The sequence below is a fragment of the Nerophis lumbriciformis genome, linkage group LG29, assembly GCF_033978685.3.
Source record: "Nerophis lumbriciformis linkage group LG29, RoL_Nlum_v2.1, whole genome shotgun sequence".
NCBI lineage: Eukaryota > Metazoa > Chordata > Actinopteri > Syngnathiformes > Syngnathidae > Nerophis > Nerophis lumbriciformis.
Genome location: NC_084576.2, coordinates 34,115,001 through 34,142,839, shown reverse-complemented (window position 1 = coordinate 34,142,839; position 27,839 = coordinate 34,115,001). Strand labels below are relative to the sequence as shown.

General features: G+C 35.9%; 1 protein-coding gene across 2 annotated transcripts in view; it reads right to left on the bottom strand.

Moving 5' to 3' along the window:
* The window catches only part of traf3ip2a (TRAF3 interacting protein 2a), a 32,939-nt gene extending 5,448 nt beyond the window's left edge, over positions 1–27,491 (bottom strand). Inside the window, exons 1-8 of one of the 2 annotated variants that reach the window (XM_061925280.2) lie at positions 27,454–27,491; positions 23,807–23,883; positions 23,432–23,734; positions 17,012–17,182; positions 5,929–6,017; positions 5,795–5,863; positions 5,618–5,722; positions 386–460 (exon numbers count right to left, since the gene is read on the bottom strand). In XM_061925280.2, coding sequence (XP_061781264.1) covers positions 386–460; positions 5,618–5,722; positions 5,795–5,863; positions 5,929–6,017; positions 17,012–17,182; positions 23,432–23,734; positions 23,807–23,825 — 831 coding nt within the window. In that variant the 5' untranslated portion in view covers positions 23,826–23,883; positions 27,454–27,491. Of the gene's footprint in view, positions 1–385; positions 461–5,617; positions 5,723–5,794; positions 5,864–5,928; positions 6,018–17,011; positions 17,183–23,431; positions 23,735–23,806; positions 23,884–27,411 lie in introns of both variants that reach the window. The other variant, XM_061925279.2, reaches the window with a different exon arrangement.
* Between the last annotated feature and the right edge of the window lie 348 nt (positions 27,492–27,839).

The following is a 27,839-nucleotide window of genomic DNA, read 5'->3' as shown; positions in this document are numbered from 1 at the left end:
CAACTTAAGCTGTACATCAAGCAAGAATGGGAAAGAATTCCACTTCAAAAATGTGTCTCCTCAGTTCCCAAACCTTTACTGAGTGTTGTTAAAAGGAAAGGCCATGTAACACACTGGTAAAAATGCCTTTTTTTTGCAATGTGTTGCTGCCATTACATTCTAAGTTCATGATTATTTGCAAAAATAATGAAATATCTTGTCTTTGCAGTCTATTCAATTGAATATAAGTTGAAAAGGATTTCTTTTTATTTACCATTTACACAACGTGACAACTTCACTGCTTTTGGGCTTTGTACATTAAAAGTGTGAAATAAAATGGTCCCAGTGAAATTGAAGAATCCATAGTGGACTATAGTCCGCTCCTGCATGATTCCATGTTAGGTACCTTGGGCGTGTTGGGAAACAACACCGGAATAAACCGGAAGTTCAGGCAGCCTTCTTGGATGAACTCATGTTGGATCTGCAACAAATACAAGATTGGACATCTTTTAATGAATGTAGTGTTTACATTCTTTGTGTGCATTTCAAATGATTCAAACTACTTTGTAATGTGTGAATGTTCCGGAACATTCACACATGTTTTCTACTCCAACATTCATCTATTTATTCTTCTTCTCCAGATGTTGCTTTTCTCTACCTGACACATTTTTCACCCCATTCAAAGCGTTCCAACTTCAAACTGTTCAGCCTTTTCGGGAATCGCAAGCTTTCCTTTGACAAATTCCAAAAATTCCCAGATTTCCAGGTTTTCCGGGACATTTTTCTCATTCAAAATGAATTGGCCATTTTTCAAATTTCCACCATTTCCACATTTTCCAACCTATTCAAACCATTCCCCCTTCAACACATTCCACTCATCCTTGACATTCAAACTATTATTTTTCCAAATTCCCAAAAATTCCCTTTTTTTTTTTTTTTCCCAAACCCTTTTTTCTGTCGACTACTCCTTCCACATTTTTCAAAGTTCTACAATTCCCAAATTTTTCACCCCATTCAAAGCGTTCCAACTTCAAACTGTTCAGCCTTTTCGGGAATCGCAAGCTTTCCCTTGACAAATTCCAAAAATTCCCAGATTTCCCAGAATTCCAGGTTTTCCGGGACATTTTTCTCATTCAAAATGAATTGGCCATTTTTCAAATTTCCACCATTTCCACATTTTCCAACCTATTTAAAGCATTCCACCTTCAACACATTCCACTCATCCTGGACATTCAAACTATCATTTTTCCAAATTCCCAAAAACTCCCTTTTTTTTTCCCCAAACCCTTTTTTCTGTCGACTACTCCTTCCACATTTTTCAAAGTTCTACAATTCCCAAATTTTTCACCCCATTCAAAGCGTTCCAAGTTCAAACTGTTCAGCCTTTTCGGGAATCGCAAGCTTTCCCTTGACAAATTCCAAAAATTCCCAGATTTCCCAGAATTCCAGGTTTTCCGGGACATTTTTCCCATTTAAAATGAATTGGCCATTTTTTCAAACTTCCACCATTTCCACATTTTCCAACCTATTCAAACCATTCCACCTTCAACACATTCCACTCATCCTGGACATTCAAACTATCATTTTTACAAATTCCCAAAAATTCCCTTTTTTTTCCCCAAACCCTTTTTTCTGTCGACTACTCCTTCCACGTTTTTCAAAGTTCCACAATTCCCAAATTTTTCACCCCATTCAAAGCGTTCCAACTTCAAACTGTTCAGCCTTTTCAGGAATCACAAGCTTTCCCTTGACAAATTCCAAAAATTCCCAGATTTTCCAGAATTCCAGGTTTTCCAGGACATTTTTCCCATTTAAAATGAATTGGCCATTTTTCAAACTTCCACCATTTCCACATTTTCTAACCTATTTAAACCATTCCCCCTTCAACACATTCCACTCATCCTGGACATTCAAACTATAATTTTTCCAAATTCCCAAAAATTCCCTTTTTTTTTTCCCAAACCCTTTTTTATGTCGACTACTCCTTCCACATTTTTCAAAGTTCTACAATTCCCAAATTTTTCACCCCATTCAAAGCGTTCCAACTTCAAACTGTTCAGCCTTTTCAGGAATCGCAAGCTTTCCCTTGACAAATTCCCAGATTTGCCAGATTTCCAGGTTTTCCGGGACATTTTTCTCATTCAAAATGAATTGGCCATTTTTCAAATTTCCACCATTTCCACATTTTCCAACCTATTCAAACCATTCCACCTTCAACACATTCCACTCATCCTGGACATTCAAACTATCATTTTTACAAATTCCCAAAAATTCCCTTTTTTTTCCCCCCAAACCCTTTTTTCTGTCGACTACTCCTTCCACATTTTTCAAAGTTCTACAATTCCCAAATTTTTCACCCCATTCAAAGCGTTCCAACTTCAAACTGTTCAGCCTTTTCGGGAATCGCAAGCTTTCCCTTGACAAATTCCAAATATTCCCAGATTTCCCAGAATTCCAGGTTTTCCGGGACATTTTTCCCATTTAAAATGAATTGGCCATTTTTTCAAACTTCCACCATTTCCACATTTTCCAACCGATTCAAAGCATTCCACCTTCAACACATTCCACTCATCCTGGACATTCAAACTATCATTTTTCCAAATTCCCAAAAATTCCCCTTTTTTTTTTCCCAAACCCTTTTTTCTGTCGACTACTCCTTCCACATTTTTCAAAGTTCTACAATTCCCAAATTGTTCACCCCATTCAAAGCGTTCCAACTTCAAACTGTTCAGCCTTTTCGGGAATCGCAAGCTTTCCCTTGACAAATTCCAAAAATTCCCAGATTTGCCAGAATTCCAGGTTTTCCGGGACATTTTTCTCATTCAAAATGAATTGGCCATTTTTGAAATTTCCACCATTTCCACATTTTCCAACCTATTCAAACCATTCCCTCTTCAACACATTCCACTCATCCTTGACATTCAAACTATCATTTTTCCAAGTTCCCAAAAATTCCAGGAATTCCCTTTTTTTCTTCTTCCCCCAAACCCTTTTTTCTGTCGACTACTCCTTCCACATTTTTCAAAGTTCCACAATTCCCAAATTTTTCAACCGATTCAAACCGTTCCAACTCCAAAATATTCAGCCTGTTCAAATGTGTGTGTTCACCTTCAACAATGTTTTAAAATTCCCGGATTTCCAAGAATTCCTAGTTTTCAGGGACATTTTTCCCCATGCAAAATGAATGGGCCATTTTTCCAAGTTGCACAATTCCCACATTTTCCAACCAATTCAAACCATTCCACCTTCAACACATTCCACTCATCCTGGAAATATTTTTTTTACAAGTTCCAAAAAATTCCAGGAATTCCCTTTTTTTTTCTTCCCCAAACCCTTTTTTCTGTCGACTACTCCTTCCACATTTTCAACCCACTTCAATCATTCCACCGTCAAAACATTCCTCTTAATCAGGACAAAAAACAAAGTTCTTTTTTGAACTGAAAAAATTCCTGTTTTTCCCGAAATTCCTTAATGCTATTTCTCAATTAAAAATGTTACTACTTCGACCGATTTGAAAAATTCCAACACCAACCATTTCAACTCATTCAGAACAGTCAAGTCTTTTAACATTTCAAAACCATTCCCGCTTTTCCCGAAATTCCCAAATTTTCATGAAATTCCCATTGAGATGAATGGGACATTTTTCAAAGTTCCACCATTTCCACATTTTTCAACCGATTCAAAGCATTCCACCTTCAACACATTCCACTCATCCTGGACATTCAAACTATCATTTTTACAAGTTCCAAAAAATTCCAGGAATTCCCAGGATTCCCTTTTTTTCCCAAACCCTTTTTTCTGTCGACTACTCCTTCCACATTTTTCAACCCATTTTGTTTTTTGGACTGGAAAAATTCCCGGTTTTCCATGAAATTCCCATTGAAATGAATGGGACATTTTGAAAAGTTCCACAATTCCCACATTTTTCATACGATTCAAACCCTTCCAATTACAAAATATTCAGCCTGTTCAAATGTGTGTGCTCACCTTCAACAATTTAAAATTTTTCCCCGGATTTCCAAGAATGACCAGTTTTCAGGGACATTTTCCCCATTCAAAATGAATTGGCCATTTTTCAAACTTCCACCATTTCCACATTTTCCAACCTATTTAAACCATTCCACCTTCAACACATTCCACTCATCCTGGACATTCAAACTATCATTTTTACAAGTTCCTAAATTCCAGGAATTCCCTTTTTTCCCCCCAAACCCTTTTTTCTGTCGACTACTCCTTCCACATTTTTCAAAGTTCCACAATTCCCACATTTTTCATACGATTCAAACCGTTCCAATTACAAAATATTCAGCCTGTTCAAATGTGTGTGCTCACCTTCAACAATGTTTTAAAATTCCCGGATTTCCAAGAATTCCTAGTTTTCAGGGACATTTTCCCCATGCAAAATGAATGGGCCATTTTTCCAAGTTGCACAATTCCCACATTTTCCAACCTATTCAAACCATTCCACCTTCAACACATTCCACTCATCCTGGAAATATTTTTTTTCCAAGTTCCAAAAAATTCCAGGAATTCCCTTTTTTTTCCCCCCCCAAACCCTTTTTTCTGTCGACTACTCCTTCCACATTTTTCAACCCACTTAGTTTTTTGAACTGGAAAAATTCCCGGTTTTCCCAAATTTCCATGAAATTCCCATTGAAATGAATGGGACATTTTGAAAAGTTCCACAATTCCCACATTTTTCATACGATTCAAACCGTCCCAACTCCAAAATATTCAGCCTGTTCAAATGTGTGTGCTCACCTTCAACAATGTTTTAAAATTCCCGGATTTCCAAGAATTCCTAGTTTTCAGGGACATTTTCCCCATGCAAAATGAATGGGCCATTTTTCCAAGTTGCACAATTCCCACATTTTCCAACCAATTCAAACCATTCCACCTTCAACACATTCCACTCATCCTGGAAATATTTTTTTTACAAGTTCCAAAAAATTCCAGGAATTCCCAGGATTCCCTTTTTTTCCAAACCCTTTTTTTTTCTGTCGACTACTCCTTCCACATTTTTCAACCCACTTTGTTTTTTGGACTGGAAAAATTCCCGGTTTTCCCAAATTTCAGGGACATTTTCCCTATTCAAAATGAATGGGCCATTTTTCCAAGTTGCACAATTCCCACATTTTCCAACCAATTCAAACCATTCCACCTTCAACACATTCCACTCATCCTGGAAATATTTTTTTTACAAGTTCCAAAAAATTCCAGGAATTCCCAGGATTCCCTTTTTTTCCAAACCCTTTTTTCTGTCGACTACTCCTTCCACATTTTTCAACCCACTTTGTTTTTTGGACTGGAAAAATTCCCGGTTTTCCCAAATTTCAGGGACATTTTCCCTATTCAAAATGAATGGGCCATTTTTCCAAGTTGCACAATTCCCACATTTTTAAACCTATTTAAACCATTCCACCTTCAACACATTCCACTCATCCAACTAACACTTTCCCAAGTTCTAAACCAAATTCCGGTTTTCCTGGAAATGCAAACTGTTCAACATTCAAACCATTGAAACTATTCTTACATTCATACTACGTTCAGTCAGCATTGGAGCATCTAGTTGAGGTGTGTTCCACTATTTCCATCCAGCATAGGAAAGACTTTGCAAGCTTCACCTGAGAGAACTCACCTGGTTGTGGATGTATTTAGTGTGCATCCCGTGCTCATCATTACCATCCCCCTCCACAACCTCTTTGTACTTGGGACTGATGGCCACAATGATGAGGACTGATTTCTGGAAATTGTTCGCATTTTGTCACCAGTGAGTAAACAATCTTTGTTTTAAAAGTACAACACCGAGACTTACGTCATTCAAAAATCTGTCCATCCATCTGGTGATGCCCATTCGTCTGATGGGACTGTCAAATATATCGATCTGTTGAGTGAAAGTGGGGTGGATTAATGGGACATGAACGGTTGGGGAGAAGTGGGATCACCTACTGCTGGTTTGAAGCCGTGACTGGTCAGAAACTTGGTGAAGGGAGTCATCTCTGCAGCGATGTCCACCGAATATGTGACGAAAACATTCCCTGCCAAAGTCACAACACTTCCATTTACTACAGTGCTCAACACTTGGCTACCATGGTAACGTATTATCAGTATCGAGCTGATACTAGTGTGATGAGATTGATATTTTTCTAATCACTTAAATGCTTGTTTTTATAAATATCTGTGTCTTTAAGTTGTGTTGTTATTATTGTTGGTTTTTTAACTGGTTTGTGCATTCTCAGGGCATTCAATCGATCGCAGTCCAGTTGCCATCGACTGGCAGATGAAGTCGGAACTACAGTGGTGGTCAAAAGTGTACGTACACTTGTAAAGAACATCATGTCATGACTTTACAATCTACAACTCTTATCTGACCACAGAACTTTCCTCCAGAAGGTCTTATCTTTGTCTATGTGATGTCAGATGGAACGAAAATGGAGCTGTTTGGCCACAATACCCAGCAATATGTTTGGAGGAGAAAAGATGAGGCCTTTAATCCCAGGAACACCATGCCTATAGTTAATCATGGTGGTGGTAGTATTATGCTCTGGGCCTGTTTTGCTGCCAATGGAAGTGATGCTTTAAATGGGACAATGAAAAAGGAGGATTAGCTCAAATTCAAGTCTTTTAACATTTTCCCCAAAAAAAATTCCCGCTTTTCCCAAAATTCACACATTTTCATGAAATTCCCATTGAAATCAATGGGACATTTTTCAAAGATGCCACAATTTTTCATCCGATTCAAACCGTTCCAACTCCAAAATATTCAACATTTTCAAAATTGTGTGCTCTCCTTCAACAATTTAAAAAAAAAATCCCGGATTTCCAAAAATTCCCACTGATAAGGGACATTTTTCCCCATTCAAAATGAATGGGACATTTTTCCAAGTTGCACAATTTCCACATTTTTCAACCCATTCCAACCATTCCACCTTCAACACATTCCACTCATCCTGGACATTCAAACTATCATTTTTCCAAGATAGAAAAAAATTCCAGGATTTTCCAGAATTCCATTTTTTGCAAAGCCCTATTTCCACCCTTTTTTCTGGCGACTACTTTTCAACCGTCAAATAATTCCTCTTAATCAGGACAAAAAAACAAAGTTGTTTGTTGAACTGGAAAAATTCCCACAATGGAACTGCTGCTTTAAATGGGACAATGAAAAAGGAGGATTAGCTCCAAATTCAAGTCTTTTAACATTTTCTAAAAAAAAAATTCTGCTTTTCCCAAAATTCACACATTTTCATGAAATTCCCATTGAAATCAATGGGACATTTTTCAAAGTTCCACAATTTTTCATCCGATTCAAACCGTTCCAACTCCAAAATATTCAACATTTTCAAAATTGTGTGCTCTCCTTCAACAATTTAGAAAAAATTCCTGGATTTCCAAAAATTCCCAGTTTTCAGGGACATTTTTCCAAGTTGCACAATTTCCACATTTTTCAACCCATTCCAACCATTCCACATTCAACTCATCCTGGACATTCAAACTATAATTTTTCCAAGTTAAAAAAAATTCCAGGATTTTCCAGAAAGCCCTATTTCCACCCTTTTTTCTGGCGACTACTTTTCAACCGTCAAATAATTCCTCTTAATCAGGACAAAAAAACAAAGTTGTTTGTTGAACTGGAAAAATTCCCACAATGGAACTGCTGCTTTAAATGGGACAATAAAAAAGGAGGATTAGCTCCAAATTCAAGTCTTTTAACATTTTCTAAAAAAAATTCCGCTTTTCCCAAAATTCACACATTTTCATGAAATTCCCATTGAAATCAATGGGACATTTTTCAAAGTTCCACAATTTTTCATCCAATTCAAACCGTTCCAACTCCAAAATAGTCAACATTTTCAAAATTGTGTGCTCTCCTTAAACAATTTAGAAAAAATTCCTGGATTTCCAAGAATTCCCAGTTTTCAGGGACATTTTTCCAAGTTGCACAATTTCCACATTTTTCAACCCATTCCAACCATTCCACATTCAACTCATCCTGGACATTCAAACTATAATTTTTCCAAGTTCAAAAGAATTCCAGGATTTTCCAGAAAGCCCTATTTCCACCCTTTTTTCTGGCGACTACTTTTCAACCGTCAAATAATTCCTCTTAATCAGGACAAAAAAACAAAGTTGTTTGTTGAACTGGAAAAATTCCCACAATGGAACTGCTGCTTTAAATGGGACAATGAAAAAGGAGGATTAGCTCCAAATTCAAGTCTTTTAACATTTTCTAAAAAAAAAAAATTCCGCTTTTCCCAAAATTCACACATTTTCATGAAATTCCCATTCAAATCAATGGGACATTTTTCAAAGATGCCACAATTTTTCATCCGATACAAACCGTTCCAACTCCAAAATATTCAACATTTTCAAAATTGTGTGCTCTCCTTCAACAATTAAAAAAAAAAAATCCTGGATTTCCAAGAATTCCCAGTTTTCAGGGACATTTTTCCACATTCAAAATGAATGGGACATTTTTCTAAGTTGCACAATTTCCACATTTTTCAACCCATTCCAACCATTCCACCTTCAACACATTCCACTCCTCCTGGACATTCAAACTATCATTTTTACAAGTTAGAAAAAAATTCCAGGATTTTCCAGAATTCCATTTTTTGCAAAGCCCTATTTCCACCCTTTTTTCTGGCGACTACTTTTCAACCATCAAATAATTCCTCTTAATCAGGACAAAAAAAAACCAAAGTTGTTTGTTGAACTGGAAAAATTCCCACAATGGAACTGCTGCTTTAAATGGGACAATGAAAAAGGAGGATTAGCTCCAAATTCAAGTCTTTTAACATTTTCAAAAAAAAAAATTCCCGCTTTTCCCAAAATTCACACATTTTCATGAAATTCCCATTGAAATCAATGGGACATTTTTCAAAGTTCCACAATTTTTCATCCGATTCAAACCGTTCCAACTCCAAAATATTCAACATTTTCAAAATTGTGTGCTCTCCTTCAACGATTAAAAAAAAAAATCCCGGATTTCCAAGAATTCCCAGTTTTCAGGGACATTTTTCCCCATTCAAAATGAATGTGACATTTTTCCAAGTTCCACAATTTCCACATTTTTCAACCCATTCCAACCATTCCACCTTCAACACATTCCACTCATCGTGGACATTCAAACTATCATTTTTACAAGTTCAAAAAAATTCCAGGATTTTCCAGAATTCCATTTTTTGCAAAGCCCTATTTCCACCCTTTTTTCTGGCGACTTTTCAACCGTCAAATAATTCCTCTTAATCAGGACAAAAAAACAAAGTTGTTTGTTGAACTGGAAAAATTCCCACAATGGAACTGCTGCTTTAAATGGGACAATGAAAAAGGAGGATTAGCTCCAAATTCAAGTCTTTTAACATTTTCTAAAAAAAATTCCGCTTTTCCCAAAATTCACACATTTTCATGAAATTCTCATTGAAATCAATGGGACATTTTTCAAAGATGCCACAATTTTTCATCCGATTCAAACCGTTCCAACTCCAAAATATTCAACATTTTCAAAATTGTGTGCTCTCCTTCAACAATTTAAAAAAAATTCCCGGATTTCCAAGAATTCCCAGTTTTCAGGGACATTTTTCCCCATTCAAAATGAATGGGACATTTTTCCAAGTTGCACAATTTCCACATTTTTCAACCCATTCCAACCATTCCACCTTCAACACATTCCACTCATCCTGGACATTCAAACTATCATTTTTACAAGTTAGAAAAAAATTCCAGGATTTTCCAGAATTCCATTTTTTGCAAAGCCCTATTTCCACCCTTTTTTCTGGCGACTACTTTTCAACCGTCAAATAATTCCTCTTAATCAGGACAAAAAAACAAAGTTGTTTGTTGAACTGGAAAAATTCCCACAATGGAACTGCTGCTTTAAATGGGACAATGAAAAAGGAGGATTAGCTCCAAATTCAAGTCTTTTAACATTTTCTAAAAAAAAAAAAATCCTGCTTTTCCCCAAATTCACACATTTTCATGAAATGTCCCATTGAAATCAATTGGACATTTTTCAAAGTTCCACAATTTTTCATCCGATTCAAACTGTTCCAACTCCAAAATATTCAACATTTTCAAAATTGTGTGCTCTCCTTCAACAATTAAAAAAAAAAAATCCTGGATTTCCAAGAATTCCCAGTTTTCAGGGACATTTTTCCCCATTCAAAATGAATGGGACATTTTTCCAAGTTGCACAATTTCAAACATTTTTCAACCCATTCCAACCATTCCACCTTCAACACATTCCACTCATCCTGGACATTCAAACTATCATTTTTACAAGTTAGGAAAAAATTCCAGGATTTTCCAGAATTCTATTTTTTGCAAAGCCCTATTTCCACACTTTTTTCTGGTGACTACTTTTCAACCGTCAAATAATTCCTCTTAATCAGGACAAAAAAACAAAGTTGTTTGTTGAACTGGAAAAATTTCCCACAATGGAACTGCTGCTTTAAATGGGACAATGAAAAAGGAGGATTAGCTCCAAATTCAAGTCTTTTAACATTTTCTAAAATAAAATTCCGCTTTTCCCAAAATTCACACATTTTCATGAAATTCCCATTGAAATCAATGGGACATTTTTCAAAGTTCCACAATTTTTTATCCGATTCAAACCGTTCCAACTCCAAAATATTCAACATTTTCAAAATTGTGTGCTCTCCTTCAACGATTTAAAAAAAAAAATCCCGGATTTCCAAAAATTCCCAGTTTTCAGGGACATTTTTCCCCATTCAAAATGAGTGGGACATTTTTCCAAGTTGCACAATTTCCACATTTTTCAACCCATTCCAACCATTCCACCTTCAACACATTCCACTCATCCTGGACATTCAAACTATCATTTTTACAAGTTAGAAAAAAATTCCAGGATTTTCCAGAATTCTATTTTTTGCAAAGTCCTATTTCCACCCTTTTTTCTGGCGACTACTTTTCAACCGTCAAATAATTCCTCTTAATCAGGACAAAAAAACAAAGTTGTTTGTTGAACTGGAAAAATTCCCACAATGGAACTGCTGCTTTAAATGGGACAATGAAAAAGGAGGATTAGCTCCAAATTCAAGTCTTTTAACATTTTCTAAAAAAAAAAATCCCGCTTTTCCCAAAATTCACACATTTTCATGAAATTCCCATTGAAATCAATGGGACATTTTTCAAAGATGCCACAATTTTTCATCCGATTCAAACCGTTCCAACTCCAAAATATTCAACATTTTCAAAATTGTGTGCTCTCCTTCAACGATTTAAAAATAAATAAATCCCGGATTTCCAAAAATTCCCAGTTTTCAGGGACATTTTTCCCCATTCAAAATGAATGGGACATTTTTCCAAGTTGCACAATTTCCACATTTTTCAACCCATTCCAACCATTCCACCTTCAACACATTCCACTCATCCTGGACATTCAAACTATCATTTTTACAAGTTAGAAAAAAATTCCAGGATTTTCCAGAATTCTATTTTTTGCAAAGCCCTATTTCCACCCTTTTTTCTGGCGACTTTTCAACCGTCAAATAATTCCTCTTAATCAGGACAAAAAAACAAAGTTGTTGGTTGAACTGGAAAAATTCCCACAATGGAACTGCTGCTTTAAATGGGACAATGAAAAAGGAGGATTAGCTCCAAATTCAAGTCTTTTAACTTTTTCAAAAAAAAATTCCACTTTTCCCAAAATTCACACATTTTCATGAAATTCCCATTGAAATCAATGGGACATTTTTCAAAGATGCCACAATTTTTCATCCGATTCAAACCGTTCCAACTCCAAAATATTAAATATTTTCAAAATTGTGTGCTCTCCTTCAACAATTAAAAAAAAAAATCCTGGATTTCCAAAAATTCCCAGTGATCAGGGACATTTTTCCCCATTCAAAATGAATGGGACATTTTTCCAAGTTGCACAATTTCCACATTTTTCAACCCATTCCAACCATTCCACCTTCAACACATTCCACTCATCCTGGACATCCAAACTATACTTTTTACAAGTTAGAAAAAAATTCCAGGATTTTCCAGAATTCCATTTTTTGCCAAGCCCTATTTCCACCCTTTTTTCTGGCGACTACTTTTCAACCATCAAATAATTCCTCTTAATCAGGACAAAAAAACAAAGTTGTTTGTTGAACTGGAAAAATTCCCACAATGGAACTGCTGCTTTAAATGGGACAATGAAAAAGGAGGATTAGCTCCAAATTCAAGTCTTTTAACATTTTCTAAAAAAAAAATTCCGCTTTTCCCAAAATTCACACATTTTCATGAAATTCCCATTGAAATCAATGGGACATTTTTCAAAGTTCCACAATTTTTCATCCGATTCAAACCGTTCCAACTCCAAAATATTCAACATTTTCAAAGTTGTGTGCTCTCCTTCAACAATTTAGAAAAAATCCCAGATTTCCAAAAATTCCCAGTGATCAGGGACATTTTTCCCCATTCAAAATGAATGGGACATTTTTCCAAGTTGCACAATTTCAAACATTTTTCAACCCATTCCAACCATTCCACCTTCAACACATTCCACTCATCCTGGACATTCAAACTATCATTTTTACAAGTTCAAAAAAAATTCCAGGATTTTCCAGAATTCCATTTTTTGCAAAGCCCTATTTCCACCCTTTTTTTCTGGCGACTACTTTTCAACCGTCAAATAATTCCTCTTAATCAGGACAAAAAAACAAAGTTGTTTGTTGAACTGGAAAAATTCCCACAATGGAACTGCTGCTTTAAATGGGACAATGAAAAAGGAGGATTAGCTCCAAATTCAAGTCTTTTAACATTTTCTAAAAAAAATTCCGCTTTTCCCACAATTCACACATTTTCATGAAATTCCCATTGAAATAAATGGGACATTTTTCAAAGTTCCACAATTTTTTATCCGATTCAAACCGTTCCAACTCCAAAATATTCAACATTTTCAAAATTGTGTGCTCTCCTTCAACGATTTAAAAAAAAAAATCCCGGATTTCCAAAAATTCCCAGTTTTCAGGGACATTTTTCCCCATTCAAAATGAATGGGACATTTTTCCAAGTTGCACAATTTCCACATTTTTCAACCCATTCCAACCATTCCACCTTCAACACATTCCACTCATCCTGGACATCCAAACTATCATTTTTACAAGTTAGAAAAAAATTCCAGGATTTTCCAGAATTCCATTTTTTGCAAAGCCCTATTTCCACCCTTTTTTCTGGCGACTACTTTTCAACCGTCAAATAATTCCTCTTAATCAGGACAAAAAAACAAAGTTGTTTGTTGAACTGGAAAAATTCCCACAATGGAACTGCTGCTTTAAATGGGACAATGAAAAAGGAGGATTAGCTCCAAATTCAAGTCTTTTAACATTTTCTAAAAAAAAAAAAATCCTGCTTTTCCCAAAATTCACACATTTTCATGAAATCAATGGGACATTTTTCAAAGTTCCACAATTTTTTATCCGATTCAAACCGTTCCAACTCCAAAATATTCAACATTTTCAAAATTGTGTGCTCTCCTTCAACGATTTAAAAAAAAAAATCCCGGATTTCCAAAAATTCCCAGTTTTCAGGGACATTTTTCCCCATTCAAAATGAATGGGACATTTTTCCAAGTTGCACAATTTCCACATTTTTCAACCCATTCCAACCATTCCACCTTCAACACATTCCACTCATCCTGGACATTCAAACTATCATTTTTACAAGTTCAAAAAAATTCCAGGATTTTCCAGAATTCCATTTTTTGCAAAGCCCTATTTCCACCCTTTTTTCTGGCGACTACTTTTCAACCGTCAAATAATTCCTCTTAATCAGGACAAAAAAACTAAGTTGTTTGTTGAACTGGAAAAATTCCCACAATGGAACTGCTGCTTTAAATGGGACAATGAAAAAGGAGGATTAGCTCCAAATTCAAGTCTTTTAACATTAAAAAAAAAAAATATTCCCGCTTTTCCCAAAATTCACACATTTTCATGAAATTCTCATTAAAATCAATGGGACATTTTTCAAAGATGCCACAATTTTTCATCCGATTCAAACTGTTCCAACTCCAAAATATTCAAAATTTTCAAAATTGTGTGCTCTCCTTCAACAATTTAAAAAAAAATCCCGGATTTCCAAAAATTCCCAGTTTTCAGGGACATTTTTCCCCATTCAAAATGAATGGGACATTTTTCCAAGTTGCACAATTTCCACATTTTTCAACCCATTCCAACCATTCCACCTTCAACACATTCCACTCATCCTGGACATTCAAACTATCATTTTTACAAGTTAGAAAAAAATTCCAGGATTTTCCAGAATTCTATTTTTTGCAAAGCCCTATTTCCACCCTTTTTTCTGGCGACTACTTTTCAACCGTCAAATAATTCCTCTTAATCAGGACAAAAAAACAAAGTTGTTTGTTGAACTGGAAAATTTCCCACAATGGAACTGCTGCTTTAAATGGGACAATGAAAAAGGAGGATTAGCTCCAAATTCAAGTCTTTTAACATTTTCTAAAAAAAAATTCCGCTTTTCCCAAAATTCACACATTTTCATGAAATTCCCATTGAAATAAATGGGACATTTTTCAAAGTTCCACAATTTTTTATCTGATTCAAACCGTTCCAACTCCAAAATATTCAACATTTTCAAAATTGTGTGCAATCCTTCATCGATTTAAAAAAAAAAAAATCCCGGATTTCCAAAAATTCCCAGTTTTCAGGGACATTTTTCCCCATTCAAAATGAATGGGACATTTTTCCAAGTTGCACAATTTCCACATTTTTCAACCCATTCCAACCATTCCACCTTCAACACATTCCACTCATCCTGGACATTCAAACTATCATTTTTACAAGTTCAAAAAAATTCCAGGATTTTCCAGAATTCCATTTTTTGCAAAGCCCTATTTCCACCCTTTTTTCTGGCGACTACTTTTCAACCGTCAAATAATTCCTCTTAATCAGGACAAAAAAACTAAGTTGTTTGTTGAACTGGAAAAATTCCCACAATGGAACTGCTGCTTTAAATGGGACAATGAAAAAGGAGGATTAGCTCCAAATTCAAGTCTTTTAACATTAAAAAAAAAAAATATTCCCGCTTTTCCCAAAATTCACACATTTTCATGAAATTCTCATTAAAATCAATGGGACATTTTTCAAAGATGCCACAATTTTTCATCCGATTCAAACTGTTCCAACTCCAAAATATTCAAAATTTTCAAAATTGTGTGCTCTCCTTCAACAATTTAAAAAAAAATCCCGGATTTCCAAAAATTCCCAGTTTTCAGGGACATTTTTCCCCATTCAAAATGAATGGGACATTTTTCCAAGTTGCACAATTTCCACATTTTTCAACCCATTCCAACCATTCCACCTTCAACACATTCCACTCATCCTAGACATTCAAACTATCATTTTTACAAGTTCGAAAAAAATTCCAGGATTTTCCAGAATTCCATTTTTTGCAAAGCCCTATTTCCACCCTTTTTTCTGGCGACTACTTTTCAACCCACCCTAACCCACTTTTATTTTTATCTTCTTTGATACTTGACATTAGTTTTGGATGATACCACACATTTAGGTATGGATGTGATACCAAGTAGTTACAGGATCATACATTGGTCATATTCAAAGTCCTCATGTGTCCAGGGACATATTTACTGACTTTATAAACATTATATACATTTGAAAAAAAGGAAAGAAGATTTTGTGCTGATAAAAAATATCGATAGTAGTATCGACTAGATACGCTATTGTACTTGGTATCATTACAGTGGATGTCACATGTCGATCCACCCATGGCATTTGTTTACATTCATTATTCCTATTCTTATTATGTTTCTTATTATTTTTCTCTTCTTTGATACTTGACATTAGTTTTGGATGATACCACACATTTAGGTATGGATGTGATACCAAGTAGTTACGGGATCATACATTGGTCATATTCAAAGTCCTCATGTGTCCAGGGACATATTTACTGACTTTATAAACATAATATACATTTGAAAAAAAGGAAAGAAGATTTTGTGCCGATAAAAAATATCGATAGTAGTATCGACTAGATACGCTATTATACTTGGTATCATTACAGTGGATGTCACATGTCGATCCACCCATGGCATTTGTTTACATTCATTATTCTTATTCTTATTATGTTTCTTTTTATTTTTCTCTTCTTTGATACTTGACATTAGTTTTGGATGATACCACACATTTAGGTATGGATGTGATACCAAGTAGTTACAGGATCATACATTGGTCATATTCAAAGTCCTCATGTGTCCAGGGACGTATTTACTGACTTTATAAACATCATATGAATTTTAAAAAGGAAAAACGATTTTTTTGACGATAAAAAATATGGATGTAATCATAGTAGTATCGCTCCTGTACGTGGTATCATTACAGTGGATGTCAGGTGTAGATCCACCCATGGCATTTGTTTACATTGTGACGGCGGTGAGCTATCGTATCCTCCTACGGTGTGTAGTGAAGCATGTTTAGTTATTCCTCATCCTCCAGTGATAATGCTACTTTATTTGTCGCCATGGAGGCCAGTATTAGTGATTTAGAAGTAGCAGCTCTTCCTGAGGGTGTTTCAGTGTTATAACTTCACCTTTATCTTGACTTTTTACACCAAAATGCGTCCGTTCTCCCTTTTTCTGTCTACACACTGTGTCTGCTTGTAAGTACTCTGTGTGTGTGCGCTGCCCAACATGCTCCTCTGCTGCTAAAACCAGCAATGTCACGACATGACGACACACAGTCATGCTCGTTAAAAAAAAGGGGGATGGGAACTGGTACTTTTTAGAGGCAGTATAGTACTGAATATGATTCATTAGTATTACGGTACTATACTAGTACCGGTGTACCGGTTCCATTGTAAGAATATGTCACAGGGCAGACACAAAAAAAAAACCCCAAACTGACTTTAATTGAGGTGAAAGTAGGCCAAAAATGTTCTTGTAGGCTGAGAGAACCCACACAAACACAGACAGAACCCACACAAACCAAAGATTGGAATCCAAAAGCTAAATATTAGTAAAAAGCAGCATGATATAATGAGAGCTACTTACTGTACTCCTCTGGGAGACTGAAGGTCATCTTGGTCTCCTTGGTTCCTGGACCAGGATCAGGCTGATTGGGATGATGGATGACGGCCTCACACATGACATCTCTGGCATGCGGGTGTTGCAGGCAGGTCGGGTGGTGACACATGCACGGCCGCGGACAGCGTGGACCGACACCTGCGAGGACAAGGACTGCGCTTAAGAAATAATGTTTTATATGCGTCTACAAGGTCACTTTTTTAAATTAGTCATGACATATTCTGGTCTTGGACTGCTTGCTTGTTCATTTTAATTTAGTTTTAGTCATAATCTTTTGACAAAAATGCATTCACATTTTAGTCCCATTTTAGTCATTAGTTTAGTTTAGTCGACTAAATTCCTCAACATTTTAGTTGACTAAAATATAAAGTAGAGCAGACAATTGTCCTAAAAGCTCTTATTAATGATTAGTTATTGCTGGGTTGCATGTGACGTCACATCATACTTGCCAACCTTGAGACCTCCGATTTCGGGAGGTGGGGGGAGTGGGGTGGGCGTGGTCGGGGTGGGACGGGGGCGTGGCTAAAAGGGGAGGAGTATATTTACAGCTAGAATTCACCAAGTCAAGTATTTCATAGATTTTATATATATATATATATATATATATATATATATATAAGAAATACTTGACGTTCAGTGAATTCTAGCTATATATATATATATATATATATATATATATATATATATATATATATATATATATATATATATACACACACAGAGGTGGGTAGTAACGCGCTACATTTACTCCGTTACATCTACTTGAGTAACTTTTGGGATAAATTGTACTTCTAAGAGTAGTTTTAATGCAACATACTTTTACTTTTACTTGAGTATATTTATAGAGAAGAAACGCTACTTTTACTCCACTACTTTTATCTACATTCAGCTCGCTACTCGCTACTAATTTTTATCGATCTGTTAATGCACGCTTTGTTTGTTTTGGTCTGTCAGACAGACCTTCATAGTGCCTGCGTTTCAACAAATACAGTCACTGGTGACGTTCACTCCGTTCCACCAATCAGATGCAGTCACTGGTGACGTTGGACCAATCAAACAGAGCCAGGCGGTCACATGACCTGACTTAAACAAGTTGAAAAACTTATTGGGGTGTTACCATTTAGTGGTCAATTGTACGGAATATGTACTGTACTGTGTAATCTACTAATAAAAGTTCCAATCAATCAATCAAAAGTGTGAAGGAAAAAAGACCCTTTTTTTTATTTCAACCGTACATCCCGTCAAAAGCCTAAAGACTGACTGCACAGTTCCTGTCTTCACAATAAAAGTGCCGCTCCATTGCGCCTGCGCTTTCAAAATAAGAGTCTCCGAAAGCCAGCGCAAACAAGCTAGCAAGCTACGGAGTTTGCCGCCAATGTATTTCTTGTAAAGTGTATAAAAACGAATATGGAAGCTGGACAAATAAGATGCCAAAAACCAACCACTTTCATGTGGTATTAGACAGAAAGGAGGAACTTTTTTTCTCATCCATTTGAAAACGAGGACGTTATCATCACTACTGTCTGATTACAATCAATGCAAGTCATCAGAATCAGGTAATACACCAACTTATATTCTTGTCTTCATGAAAGAAAGGAATCTATATGTGTTAAACATGCATGTATATTCATTAAAACACCTTTAACATGTAAACAAAAGCGGCAAAATAAATAAATATAAATTATATACTGTGTATATATATATATATATATATATATATATATATATATATATATATATATATATATATATATATATATATGTGTGTGTATGTTACTCATCAGTTACTCAGTACTTGAGTAGTTTTTTCACAACATACTTTTTACTTTTACTCAAGTAAATATTTGGGTGACTACTCCTTACTTTTACTTGAGTAATAAATCTCTAAAGTAACAGTACTCTTACTTGAGTACAATTTCTGGCTACTCTACCCACCTCTGTATATATATATATATATATATATATATATATATATATATATATATATATATATATATATATATATATATATATATATATACTGTTGCGTTTTGGACCAGTTGTTCCTCCCAGGGAATTCAAGTCACAATTCGCTCCCAAGTTCTTTCCGACACTTAAAGCTGAGTTGAAAAACCACCAGAGACAGAATAGGTATTTTGTTGTATATTCTCAAAGCTTTGCCAATATACATTTTTGATTGAGACCAGTCTAACCCATAGAACATTCTATCGCGCACACCCAAAATGGTCTGTCTTCCCAACGCCAAAAACCTCTCTTTCCTTCCCCCTCCCTAGCCATAACAAAATGCTAGTCAAAACACAAACCAAAGAACTCAAGGGCAACACACAGTATACTTGCTGACAGAGCATCAAGAGAATAAATGGAAAACACGAGCTGTGTTCAAATATGACTAAGAAATGAAAGAAGTACAACTTAAATTCAGATATATGTAAATATCTGCCTCCGACAATACATATGTATTTTATTATATATATATTTATTTTATTATATATATATATATATAAAATAAATACTTGAATTTCAGTGTTCATTTATTTACACATATACACACACATAACACTCATCTACTCATTGTTGAGTTAAGGGTTGATTTGTCCATCCTTGTTCTATTCTCTGTCACTATCTTTCGAACCATGCTGAACACCCTCTCTGATGATGCATTGCCGTGTGGCACGCACAAAAGTGCTTTCATCAAATGCACTAGATGGCAGTATTGTCCCGTTTAAGAGTGTCACAACATTGCTGTTTTTACGGCAGACGAACCGCTTTACGGTAGACGAAAACTTGACTGCTGTTGTTGTGTGTTGTTGCCGCGCTGGGAGGACGTTAATGAAACTGCCTAACAATAAACCCGCATAAGGAACCAAGAACTCGCCCTCCATCATTCTACAGTTATAACGTGATTGGGCAGGTATGCTGTTTATGTTGTGGGTTAGCGGAGTCCGCCTGAATTTCGGGAGATTTTCGGGAGAGGCGCTGAATTTCGGGAGTCTCCCGGAAAATCCGGGGAGGGTTGGCAAGTATGACGTCACATCCGTTTTTCTTCTTGGCATCTTATTTACTACTCAGTGGCCTAGTGGTTAGAGTGTCCGTCCTGAGATCGGTAGGTTGTGAGTTCAAATCCCGGCCGAGTCATACCAAAGACTATAAAAAATGGGACCCATTACCTCCCTGCTTGGCACTCAGCATCAAGGGTTGGAATTGGGGGTTAAATCACCAAAATGATTCCCGGGCGCGGCCACCGCTGCTGCCCACTGCTCCCCTCACCTCCCAGGGGGTGATCAAGGGTGATGGGTCAAATGCAGAGAATAATCTCGCCACACCTAGTGTGTGTGTGACAATCATTGGTACTTTAACTTTAACTTTATTTCACACGATGGTCAAGCAGCTTGAGCGTAGCATTAAAACGAGCGAGAGTGAGTGTAGAGTTTGAGGAGAAAATTTTGTATTCCTGTTCTGTTCTTGGGTGTTCTATTCGTTAAAAGAGAAAAATAGGAAAGAGGTTTTTTAAAGTCCCAAAATAAGTTGTTCATAAAGGTAGTAAAGTCAGGAAATAAAAGGAAGCGGTTGTTAAAAATATCACTTTCATCATCTTGTGGAATACCATGCTTGTGTCTGCAGTGAACACTTTGCAAAATGTTGGTTTGAACATTTGATTTGTGTGAGAAACTTTCTGTGATCCAATCGAGTTCATTGTCTCCTATATTAGTAGTGTTTGAGAGCAGAACTAAACGTAAAGAAAGGACAAGAGATCGCATTAGTTTGTCAATCCACAATTTCCCTTGTGGATCATTAAAGTTTGTCTAAGTCTAAGTTCTTTTGTGGTTGCCATGCCTAAATATTAGAGATGTCCGATAATATCGGCCTGCTGATATTATCGGCCGATAAATGCTTTAAAATGCAATATCGGAAATTATCGGTATCGTTTTTTTTATTATCGGTATCGTTTTTTTGGTGTTTTTTTTTTTAAATCAACATAAAAAACACAAGATACACTTACAATTAGTGCACCAACCCAAAAAACCTCCCTCCCTCACTCATTCCCACAAAAGGGTTGTTTCTTTCTGTTATTAATATTGTGGTTCCTACATTACCTGTATACCTTTTTACCTTTTAAATGTCTTCCTCTTCTTTCCTGACAATTTAAATCAATGTTCAAGTAATTTTTTTTTTTTTTATTATTGTAAAGAATAATAAATATTTTAGCTTCTGTTTTTTTCGACAAAGAATATGTGTGAAATATTTCAAAAATTCAAAACAATTATTCTGGCAAATCTAGAAAATCTGTAGACTCAAATTTAAATCTAATTTCAAAGTATTTTGAATTTCTTTTAAAATTTTTGTTCTGGAAAATCTAGAAGAAATACTGATTTGTCTTTGTTAGAAATATAGCTTGGTCCAATTTGTTAAATATTCTGACAAAGTGCAGATTGGATTTTAACCAATTTAAAACATGTCATCAAAATTCTAAAATTTATCTTAATCAGGAAAAATTACTAATGATGTTCCGTAAATTATTTTTTTTAATTTTTTCAAAAAGGTTCAAATTAGCTAGTTTTTCTCTTCTTTTTGTCGGTTGAATTTTGAATTTTAAAGAGTCGAAATTAAAGATTTTTTTTTCGTGTTTTCTCCTCTTTTAAACCGTTCAATTACCGTATTTTCCGCACTATAAGGCGCACCTAAAAACCACACATTTTCTCAAAAGCTGACAGTGCGCCTTATAACCCGGTGCGCTTTATTACGATTCATTTTCATAAAGTTTCGATCTCGCAACTTCGGTAAACAGCCGCCATCTTTTTTCCCGGTAGAACAGGAAGCGCTTCTTCTTCTACGCAAGCAACCGCCAAGGAAAGCACCCGCCCCCATAGAACAGGAAGCGCTTCTTCTTCTACTGTAAGCAACCACCCGCCCCCGGAAGAAGAAGAAAAAACGCGCGGATATCACCGTACGTTTCATTTCCTGTTTACATCTGTAAAGACCACAAAATGGCTCCTACTAAGCGATCCGGTTCATAAAAAGACGCAATCTCTCCATCCGCACACGGATTACTACCGTATTTCACAGCAACTGATATTCCTGTGAACCGCACTGTGGAACGGGAGCACGTACGGTGAATATTCGCACCACAGGGAATGAGAAGTCATCCTTCACTGTGGTTCTAGCTTGCCATGCTAACTTCCACCCATGGTGATATTCAAAAGGAAGACCTTGCCAAAAGAGACCTTTCCAGCCGGCGTCATCATAAAAGCAAACTCGAAGGGATGGATGGATGAAGAAAAGATGAGCGAGTGGTTAAGGGAAGTTTACGCGAAGAGGCCGGGTGGCTTTTTTCACACAGCTCCGAAGGCGAACACACCTTCACTAAGACGGGCAGACAGCGCCGGACGACATACGCCAACATTTGCCAGTGGATCGTAAATGCCTGGGCAGATATTTCGGTCACAACTGTGGTCCGAGCTTTCCGGAAGGCAGGATTCACAGAACAACAGCGACACTGACTCCGATGACTTCGACGAGACGGAACCGGCCATTTTGGATACCACGCTTGCGCAACTTTTCAATTCGGACACCGAAGACGAAGAATTCGAAGGATTTACGAATGAAGAATAACTTCAGAAGGTGAGCGCTATGTTTATTTTGTGTGTTGTGACATTAACGTTCGAGCAACATTATGTTGCTATTGCTCTACACCATTTTGAATTTTACTATGTTTGTGATTGCACATTTGCGTACATTTTGGGACAGAGTTGTTAGAACGCTGGTTTTCAATATATTATTAAAGTTTGACTGAACTATCTGACTGTTTTTTTTGACATTCCCTTTAGCGCAGCGTAGGCGCGGCTTATAATCCGGGGCGGCTTATTGGTGGACAAAGTTATGAAATATGTAATTCATTGAAGGTGCGGCTAATAATCCGGTGCGCCTTATAGTGCGGAAAATACGGTAAGTGTTTTTTTCATCATTTATTCTCTACAAAAAACCTTCCGTAAAAGGGAAAAAAAAATGTACGACGGAATGACAGACAGAAAAACCCATTTTTTTAATATATATAAATGTATTTATTTAGCTATTCTTGTTTAAATCACACTTATGTGTAACTTACAAATGACAATATATTTATTTATTTAAGTGTGTATCAAACTGGTAGCCCTTCGCATTAATCAGTACCCAAGAAGTAGTTTTTGGTTTCAAAAAGGTTGGTGACCCCTGTACTAGGGCATCAAATCAGTGTCAGTTGAGTCGGTCCATAGGTTGCCTGTAGGGATTTTTAATGTCCAGCAGATGTCAGTATTTAGTGACACAGTATCGACACAGTATCAATACAGTTTTGCAATGTGTCGAAACGCTTCATGACGCCTCATCAACCCATCACTAAGGTCCACTCACCAAGAAGATGCGGGGTACAGTAGGCGTTGGCGTCGGACACGAGCGGGAGAGGTGGCTCCAAGCCCTCGGACTCATCTTCGGGCTGCTTTTCAGGGCGGGCAAAAGCAGGCCAACTAGTTCTTGGAAGTGAGTAAAGTCCAGAGTTGGCTGCAATGTCACTCGTGTTTAAGTAACGCTGAAGGAGCATGTCCCGTTGCATCCACTGCTCCTCAAAGCTCGCTCCTTCGCCACACGGCTGGGAGTGCATGCTCTCATCCGTCTCCACGGGAACACTCTGACCAGGCCGCAGGTCCAGAGAAGCACCTGCACAACACACCTGACATTAATACCACTAATTAACGGCTTACGATCGCATGAAATCTTGTTTTGTTTTACCTTTAGAAGTGTCCATCATGCCACTTGGAATATGTGCCTGCTTACCTGGACACACCTGTAGACTCTGCACACCTGTACTAAATATACAACACATCCACAACTAAATATGCAATATTGTTAATAGTAGTGTAGGACAGTGGTTCACCAAGTACCACCATTATGACATTAAATACTAGACCTAAGTATTCATTAAGTACCACCATAATGACAACATGAAATACTAGACCTAAGTATTCATTAAGTACCACCATAATGACAACATTAAATACTAGACCTAAGTATTCATTAAGTACCACCATAATGACAACATTAAATACTAGACCAAAGTATTCATTAAGTACCACCATAATGACAACATTAAATACTAGACCTAAGTATTCATTAAGTACCACCATAATGACAACATTAAATACTAGACCTAAGTATTCATTAAGTACTACCATTATGACAACATTAAATACTAGACCTAAGTATTCATTAAGTACCACCATAATGACAACATTAAATACTAGACCTAAGTATTCAATAAGTACCACCATAATGACAACATGAAATACTAGACCTAAGTATTCATTAAGTACCACCATTATGACAACATTAAATACTAGACCTAAGTATTCATTAAGTACCACCATAATGACAACATGAAATACTAGACCTAAGTATTCATTAAGTACCACCATAATGACAACATTAAATACTAGACCCAAGTATTCATTAAGTACCACCATAATGACAACATTAAATACTAGACCTAAGTATTCATTAAGTACCACCATTATGACAACATGAAATACTAGACCTAAGTATTCATTAAGTACTACCATTATAACAACATTAAATACTATACCTAAGTATTCATTAAGTACCACCATAATGACAACATGAAATACTAGACCTAAGTATTCATTAAGTACCACCATAATGACAACATGAAATACTAGACCTAAGTATTCATTAAGTACCACCATAATGACAACATTAAATACAGTAGTGTAGTAGACCTAAGTATTCATTAAGTACCACCATAATGACAACATTAAATACAGTAGTGTAGTAGACCTAAGTATTCATTAAGTACCACCATAATGACAACATTAAATACTGTAGTGTAGTAGACCTAAGTATTCATTAAGTACCACCATAATGACAACATTAAATACAGTAGTGTAGTAGACCTAAGTAGTCATTAAGTACCACCATAATGACAACATTAAATACAGTAGTGTAGTAGACCTAAGTATTCATTAAGTACCACCATAATGACAACATGAAATACTAGACCTAAGTATTCATTAAGTACCACCATAATGACAACATTAAATACTAGACCTAAGTATTCATTAAGTACCACCATTATAACAACATTAAATACTAGACCTAAGTATTCATTAATTACCACCATTATGACAACATGAAAAACTAGATCTAAGTATTCATTAAGTACCACCATAATGACAACCTGAAATACTAGACCTAAGTATTTATTAAGTACCACCATAATGACAACATTAAATACTAGACCTAAGTATTCATTAAGTACCACCATTATGACAACATTAAATACTAGACCTAAGTATTCATTAAGTACCACCATTATGACAACATTAAATACAGTAGTGTAGTAGAACTAAGTATTCATTAAGTACCACCATAATGACAACATTAAATACAGTAGTGTAGTAGACCTAAGTATTCATTAATTACTACCATTATGACAACATTAAATACTAGACCTAAGTATTCATTAAGTACCACCATAATGACAACATTAAATACAGTAGTGTAGTAGACCTAAGTATTCATTAATTACTACCATTATGACAACATTAAATACTAGACCTAAGTATTCATTAAGTACCACCATAATGACAACATTAAATACAGAAGTGTAGTAGACCTAAGTATTCATTAAGTACCACCATAATGACAACATTAAATACTAGACCTAAGTATTCATTAAGTACCACCATAATGACAACATTAAATACAGTAGTGTAGTAGACCTAAGTATTCATCAAGTACCACCATAATGACAACATTAAATACTAGACCTAAGTATTCATTAATTACTACCATTATGACAACATTAAATACTAGACCTAAGTATTCATTAAGTACCACCATAATGACAACATTAAATACAGTAGTGTAGTAGACCTAAGTATTCATTAATTACTACCATTATGACAACATTAAATACTAGACCTAAGTATTCATTAAGTACCACCATAATGACAACATTAAATACAGAAGTGTAGTAGACCTAAGTATTCATTAAGTACCACCATAATGACAACATTAAATACTAGACCTAAGTATTCATTAAGTACCACCATAATGACAGCATTAAATACAGTAGTGTAGTAGACCTAAGTATTCATTAAGTACCACCATAATGACAACATTAAATGCAGTAGTGTAGTAGACCTAAGTATTCATTAATTACTACCATTATGACAACATTAAATACTAGACCTAAGTATTCATTAAGTACCACCATAATGACATGAAATACTAGACCTAAGTATTCATTAAGTACCACCATAATGACAACATTAAATACTGTAGTGTAGTAGACCTAAGTATTCATTAAGTACCACCATAATGACAACATTAAATACAGTAGTGTAGTAGACCTAAGTATTCATTAAGTACCACCATAATGACAACATTAAATACAGTAGTGTAGTAGACCTAAGTATTCATTAAGTACCACCATAATGACAACATTAAATACTAGACCTAAGTATTCATTAAGTACCACCATTATGACAACATTAAATACTAGACCTAAGTATTCATTAAGCACCACCATAATGACAACATTAAATACTAGACCTAAGTATTCATTAAGTACCACCATAATGACAACATTAAATACAGTAGTGTAGTAGACCTAAGAATTCATTAAGTACCACCATAATGACAACATTAAATACTAGACCTAAGTATTCATTAAGTACCACCATAATGACAACATTAAATACAGTAGTGTAGTAGACCTAAGTATTCATTAAGTACCACCATAATGACAACATTAAATACAGTAGTGTAGTAGACCTAAGTATTCATTAAGTACCACCATTATGACAACATTAAATACAGTAGTGTAGTAGACCTAAGTATTCATTAAGTACCACCATAATGACAACATTAAATACAGTAGTGTAGTAGACCTAAGTATTCATTAAGTACCACCATAATGACAACATTAAATACAGTAGTGTAGTAGAATAGGAGGTCCCCTTTATTTAGAAAAGTATGGAAATACATTTTGGTACCGGTACCAGAATATTGGTATGGGGACAACCCTAGTTTGACGGTACTAATAAATACATACAAAAACGACATAACAAACATTAGTGATATTACTGTCGTAATATCGACCTGATACTTGCCTTTGGTATCAAAAGCATACTGTTGAAAATAAAAAATGTCATCAGTGACACAAAACTGATTATTTTTAGCCTGTTTGGAAAAAACAACAACAACATGTTTTGGACACGACACCTGAGTACAAAGTACACAAAGCAGGACGAACACCTGGCAGGTAGCGCCGCGCGAGCAATTAGCGATGAAATATCAAGTTTATTGAGACTTACGAATTGGACAAGTTTGGATACGCAGAAGGAATAAAAACACACTTTTATTGTCGAAGGTCTTACCTGTCGGCGGCAGGACAAACCTGTTCCGACTCAACCAGGAAGTACGGCCAGAGCTCGGACCTCTCAGCCAATCAGAGCGAGAGCTCGGACCTCTCAGCCAATCAGAGCGAGAGCTCGGACCTCTCAGCCAATCAGAGCGAGAGCTCGGACCTCTCAGCCAATCAGAACGAGGCATCCGGGCTACTGATCTCAGGCTCAAATGAAATGTGATCCCCAAAAAGCCACACCCACTCGATGAGGAAGACGTAGAAACTTTTTATTTATTTATTTATTTGTTATTAAATTGAACAATGTACATACAAACATATATTCTCAATGTACATAAAAACCACTTTCAACAAATCTCAACAATTTCAAACATCCGT